The sequence below is a fragment of the Microtus ochrogaster genome, chromosome 5 (genome assembly GCF_000317375.1).
Source record: "Microtus ochrogaster isolate Prairie Vole_2 chromosome 5, MicOch1.0, whole genome shotgun sequence".
In the NCBI taxonomy this organism is placed as follows: domain Eukaryota; kingdom Metazoa; phylum Chordata; class Mammalia; order Rodentia; family Cricetidae; genus Microtus; species Microtus ochrogaster.
This window is the reverse complement of record NC_022012.1, coordinates 59,288,349-59,294,586: the sequence shown is the minus strand read 5'-3', so window position 1 is coordinate 59,294,586 and position 6,238 is coordinate 59,288,349. Positions and strand designations below refer to the sequence as shown.

The 6,238-nt window shown below is 37.9% G+C and overlaps 1 protein-coding gene across 7 annotated transcripts in view; it reads left to right on the top strand.

Moving 5' to 3' along the window:
- The window catches only part of Myo6 (myosin VI), a 136,479-nt gene that overhangs the window by 108,055 nt on the left and 22,186 nt on the right, over window positions 1–6,238 (top strand). For all 7 annotated transcript variants that reach the window (XM_026779463.1, XM_026779462.1, XM_005347569.3 and 4 more), the window contains exons 21-25: window positions 536–666; window positions 761–838; window positions 2,540–2,669; window positions 4,978–5,068; window positions 5,817–5,967. In XM_026779463.1, coding sequence (XP_026635264.1) covers window positions 536–666; window positions 761–838; window positions 2,540–2,669; window positions 4,978–5,068; window positions 5,817–5,967 — 581 coding nt within the window. The remainder of the gene's footprint in view (window positions 1–535; window positions 667–760; window positions 839–2,539; window positions 2,670–4,977; window positions 5,069–5,816; window positions 5,968–6,238) is intronic.

Sequence of the window (6,238 nt, the reverse complement as noted above, 5' to 3'; positions counted from 1 at the left end):
GAGAGAGAGAGAGAGAGAGAGAGAGAGAGAGAGAGAGAGAGAGAGAGAGAGAGATTGTATATGTTATATTACCCATAATTCTCTTTTGTATTAGTTCTGGGGAAACTATAGAAATGGAGAGAGTGGCCAAATACAGAATTTTGCTTTCTATAAATTGGGAACATGGGAACCTTGGGAGAGGGTTGAAGGGGAAGGGAGAGGCAGGGAGGGGAGCAGAGAAAAAATGTAGAGCTCAATAAAAATCAGTAAAAATATTGAGCAGCAAAAAAAAAAAAAAGACATGATACTGGAACCTTCTAGATGGGATGCCTCTGTGGAATGATCACTGTGATGATTTTACATGGGATTTCATTGTGGCTGTTTTAAAGTGATGAATAAGTTGAGCATACTGACTGGAGGTGTGCTTCCTGCCCAGTGTCTCACCGTGGTATTCTCTCCCTATAAGTTATCTTTTCATAAACACACACTGTAACATAGATGAGTTACCCTGCCCTTTTGTATTGTGACTGAGAATTATCTGTGCTCATGACTCTAGGTATGGTGTCGGTGCTGGACTTAATGCAAGGGGGTTTCCCTTCAAGAGCCTCATTTCATGAACTCTATAATATGTACAAGAAGTACATGCCAGACAAACTTGCAAGATTGGATCCAAGGCTATTTTGTAAGGTATAGATGCTGCTTCAATACAAATTTCTCAGCAACAAACCTTTTCTATTAATTTCTAGTTGGAGCTCATTTTTTTTAAAAACTTCTTTTTCAGGCTCTTTTTAAAGCTTTGGGATTAAATGAAGTTGACTACAAGTTTGGGCTAACGAAAGTATTTTTCAGACCTGGCAAGGTAAATCTGTATTTTAAACTTTAGCATATGGTAGTTGGGCTTGGTATGTATTTTCTTTGTTATTAGGAATTGATGTTATTATTACATTGCATACAACAGTGTGAAATTATCTTTCATTTTCCACAGTTTTCCTGTTTGGGGGTGTTTCATATTCTGAGTTTAAATTTTAGTTTTCATCAGTGTTGGGAATCAGAGCATTGTTGAATTTTTTTTCTTAAATAGGGAATAACCAAATACCTCTACTATTTAAAATAAGTTAAAAGCATTTCTAGACTATTTTAATTTATGAGCCAGTTAGGTAGCTCAGCATGTAACTGAAACTGGCCTGGATTTGTCTGATTGTCCCAGGCTCCAAAATGCTGGGATTATAAACATGTGCCGCTTTGCATGGTGAGATTTCATTGTATGTTGGAGTCTTCACTCTGAGAGAGTTTCCCTCGAGTGTGGTAGACATATAAGGCATATGAAATTGGACTGGAGTTTGTACTGACTGCTGCCGAATTTTCAGAGAAGGAGCGTATAAACACCGCATATATTAGGTTGTATTCTTTGGCTGACATAGTACTTCATTGAGGCGTTCACTGACTGTAGAATACTTCATAGCTAACTGTATTCTGTACACAAACACTTAAGTGTTATTATTAACACTGTTCACACGTGTTAATAATAGCGTTTCCACATTCCTAGTATTTAAATACTGACTTAATTATTACATCCTTATCATTGTAAATGTAATTGTATTGCAGCTAAATAGCCAATTATACTATCAAGTATCTATAGTGTCTTGAGGATAAAGTAATTATAATAAATCTGATTTCACACTTTTGAGCATGAGATGTGTGTTTGCACGACTAAGTAAGGGTTTTTCTCTGTGGTGTCTTTGTCATGGAACCTATACCATTCCTCATAAAGAATTAAGAAAAAAAAGAAAAGATGGATGTTCCTAGTTGGCTTTGCTTTAGTAGTATTTATCATAAATTCAACATTTCTCCTATTTCAGAGGTATAGTCACTATTTAGTTAATATCTGGATAGAGAAAGAACTTGGATTATGTACCTCCAGAAAAATGAAAAGGGGTTGTTGAAAGTTTAAAGGAAGCTGATTCAGAGATGTGTAGTCTTGTTATATCTTTAATTTTTTCATGATTAAGAAACTTTAATACTTCAATGTGATATTTGGTGAAGAATGGGAATAATTCTGGAATTTGGTAGTAAATAGCAGAAATTATACATTTCATTCATTGGTAGCCAAATATTCATTGCCTTTGTGTGGTCTGTCTCTTAGTTCAATTTCTTATTCTTGTCTAAAATGGGGGTAGGTGTTGGGAGAGATAATACTTGTGGTGGCTTTCCTGTTATAGATGGTCTTTACTGTCAAGAGCTGTGTGTGTCTGAGAATGCAGATGAACTGGCTCAGACACGTTAGCCGCTTTCAACATTTCCCCTCAGATGTCTCTGTAATTTAATTTAAGAGTTTTTCCTATTCCTATTTTTGGTGCCTTTTAGGAATAAGTAACTTCCTAAGCTTTCCAAATTGCTGAAGGACACAAGAAAAGGGCTATGAAATGTGGCCAAACAAGTTTAAGTTTTCTGTTTGCCCTGGAAAGGAAGTTAGATCTGGGACTTGACTTCCATGCATTTTGTTTTCTCCGTGTGAACACATTTACCATTTAATGCTGACTCTAAGTTATCTTACTCCTAGTTTGCAGAATTTGATCAGATTATGAAGTCTGACCCTGATCACTTAGCGGAGTTGGTAAAAAGAGTCAATCTTTGGCTAGTCTGTAGTCGCTGGAAGAAAGTTCAGTGGTGTTCCCTGTCAGTCATCAAATGTGAGTATTCTCTCTCTGGTGTAGTGTCACATTCTTTAATACCAGCACTCAGCAGGCCCCTGTAGAAGAATCAAGAGTTCGTGGCCTCAGGGTTGGAGAGATGGCTCAGTGGTGAAGAGCATGGCTGTTTTCCTAGAAGACCTGGGTTTGATTCCCAGCACCCACATGGCAGCTCACAGCTGTGTGCAGTGACATTCTAGGGGATCCCATGCCCTCTTCTGGCCTCTGCAGGCATTGCATGTATGTGACTCACAGACATTAAGGCAGGCAAAACATCCGCACACAAAGGAAAATTAAAGAAAAAGAAAGTTCAAGGCCTTCCTGGTGTACATAGTGAGACTCTGTCTCAGTAACAACCAAATCCAAAGTCCTTACCAAACTGTTCTAGTTCACATCAAGATTCGTTATTTTGGCAGTGAGATGGTTTGAGGGATGTTGTGAGCTGTCTCATGGATGCTGCAACTTTGGTTCCTGTTGTGTCTGGTGGAATGGTCCCCCAATACCTCAGTCAGCATTTGTAGACTTATTTTTATTTATTATATTTTATTATATTAAAGGTCTGACGTTTGCTATCTGAGATATGTTCTAGGAGTGTTAATTTCATCATGTCCTAAGCAATACAGAATTTACTCCCTTCTTTTTCCTCTTTAGCTCTTTGACTCTCAACCCTGCCCCATTTCTTACAGTTTTAACTGAAGCTTTTTCCCCTCTGCTTAAATGGCACCTACATTAGGTATTCTCTAATGATCTGTGTTTTGTCTCTCTCTATCTCTTATCATCCCCCACCCCAAGTCTATTTAACTTGAAGTGCTGTGTATTGAACTCTGGGCCTTCCAAATACTAAGCAAGCTACACCCTTGGGTATTGTCTCTCATTTCATATTCATGAAAGCTCATTAGTTATCAAATTATGTGGATTTTGCCTTCGGATAGTATAATCCTTTATCTTCATTGTCAGTACTTTAATACAACCTCTCTTTATCACTACACAATAACTTTGTTAGCTCCAAAAATTGCTTACTAGCTCCCTGCCCCACTTGTATTTTTAAACCAGGAGACTTTCCTAGCCCTCCTTGAATAGTTGGCAAGGTTTGAATTCCTAGACTTTCTTTCTAGGCTATAGTTGGGGTTTTGGTTTGTCTTTGCACCGTCTCCTGTCCCTCCCCTCTGAAACTCACTCTCAGTATGCTGGACCAAGCTGCGTTTGAGTGTAGTTCTGCTAGGCTGTAGCAGCTACATCCTTCTGGTCTGAAACATGAGTGAGTGCAGAATATTTTGGATTACTTGATGAAAATATAGTGTTGGGAACTATATGACGATCAGTCACCATGCTCCCTATGCCAGAACACTTAAAATAGTGCTGTGGATGTGGTAGGATTTAGTAGAGAAATCTTTACTAATGCAAGAGTAAAATTCACTTGGTCTAGCACAAAGGAGTTTGGCATTATTCTTAAGACTTTTTGTTAGACAATAGTGCATATTTATAAAAAAATATCATAAGGAAAATATAAATGTTTCCTGTTGTAGGAGGCTGCTTTTTTGTTTTCCAGATGCCCAGACTCCCGAAATAATCATAAAGAAACTATATTATTTAAATCACTGCTTGGCCCATTAGTTCTAGCTTCTTATTGGCTAACTCTTACATATTAATTTAACCCATTTCTGTTAATCTATGTATTGCCATGTAGCTGTGGCTTACCGACTAAAGTTCACAGCATCTATCTGTCTATTTCCAGCAGCTCCATGGCTTCTCTCTGACTCCACCCTTCTTTCTCCCAGCATTCAGTTTAGTTTTCCCTGCCTAGCTCTGTTCTACCCTATCAGGCCAAGCCAGTTTCTTTAACCAATAGTATTCACAGCATACAGAAGGGAATTGCACACCACAAGTGTGCTAGGAAATTCTAGACACCAGCAGCTGAAAGATTATTTTCCTGTAGGACTCTTAGATACCATACCTATAATGTTCAGTGTGGATTTCCAGAAGGAGGTAAACTGTGTTTCTTAAACTCATTTGGCAGGTTAACTTTTTAAAAGACATAATATTTAATAGACATTTAACAGAAATATGGCCCAGGACAGTTTGTTAATAGTACTGCAGAATACATTTGAAATATAATGCTAGCCGCATCAATCATTTTTTAAAATAACTTTTAAGAAGTTAAAGAAATATTAGACTTCTCAATTTTGATGAGCGAATAACATATTCATCAAGATTTTATGAGAATTGCTTTGTGGAAATGAATGCATTTTAAATTTATGTCCCGTTTAAACCAAAAATTTCTTTCATTTTATTTTACTCTTACACATAGTGAAAAACAAAATAAAATATCGAGCTGAAGCGTGCATTAAAATGCAGAAAACCATCCGAATGTGGCTGTGCAAAAGGAGACACAAACCACGGTAAGGTGAACAGTGTCTGCAGATCTCTACAGCACTACAGTGTAAATGGCGGCGCAGTCATGATGAAGGGCATCTGGGTCCTGTCCTACCTGCAAATGGCTTGTTTGTGCTGCGTGTTGGAATTGGCTCGTGCGTTACTTCGCTTGGTGCTACCAAAGGTTTGAGTGACTGGCAGAAATGTGAGCACTAAGAGGTTGGAATGAAAGACTGAGCAAGACTGCTATTCTGGTTACTGGATGGTTTGAGTTTCTCGATGATGCCAAGTTAAATGCTATTTTGGAAGATGCTCAATAGCCTGATTGTAATTTTCGAGAATGTTCATAAAATGATCTAGTTTTGTTTGTGTATCATTTTGCTGTATGTATTTCCTTTTCATCTTATTTAAAAACGTGTGTTACCAAGTTACTTTTTAAACTTGGAAAGTTTGAATGGCTGTTGATGGCACACCTTGTCATTGAGGTGCTGGGTCCTTTGAGTTTGATAAGTTGAACCCTGACTTTCCAGTCTGAACATGGCTGCCCTCAATCTTATTGACAGTCATCAGTGCTGCTCATTCGTTTGTTTGGTGGTCTTCATATGTGTACTTGGTTCTTTGTATACTTGATGGGAGACCCAAACAGATTACTAAACAACACTGCAGACAGAAGTGACCTGCTGTTTAGCCGCAGTGTTCACTTTCGAGTTCCATGAGAGCCCTCCTAGACCGTTAGCTGGGAGGCAACTATCTGATGATGCCTTCCTGTTGCAGCATCGATGGCCTGGTCAAGGTGGGCACACTGAAGAAACGACTTGACAAGTTCAATGAAGTCGTAAGTGCGCTGAAAGATGGAAAGCCGGAGGTGAACAGGCAGATCAAAGACCTGGAGATTTCCATTGATGCCTTGATGGCCAAAATTAAGGTGAGTCGTTTTAACCCAGCTTCCTTTTTGTGTGTGTGTGTAATTTGCTGTTTTTGTTATTGGTATTGAACTTGTATAGGAAAATAACATTATTTATTCAAGATATGAAGCATTAGCGAGTGGATACCCATGTTAATCTTTTCTCAATATCTGAAAAATTTTATATTAAAAAGATAATCTTTATGTGATTTTTATCTGTTGCAAAATACTGACCTCTAGAGAGTAACTAAAATACTTAACTTTGTTGTCAAGCTTTTTTTTTTTTTTTTTT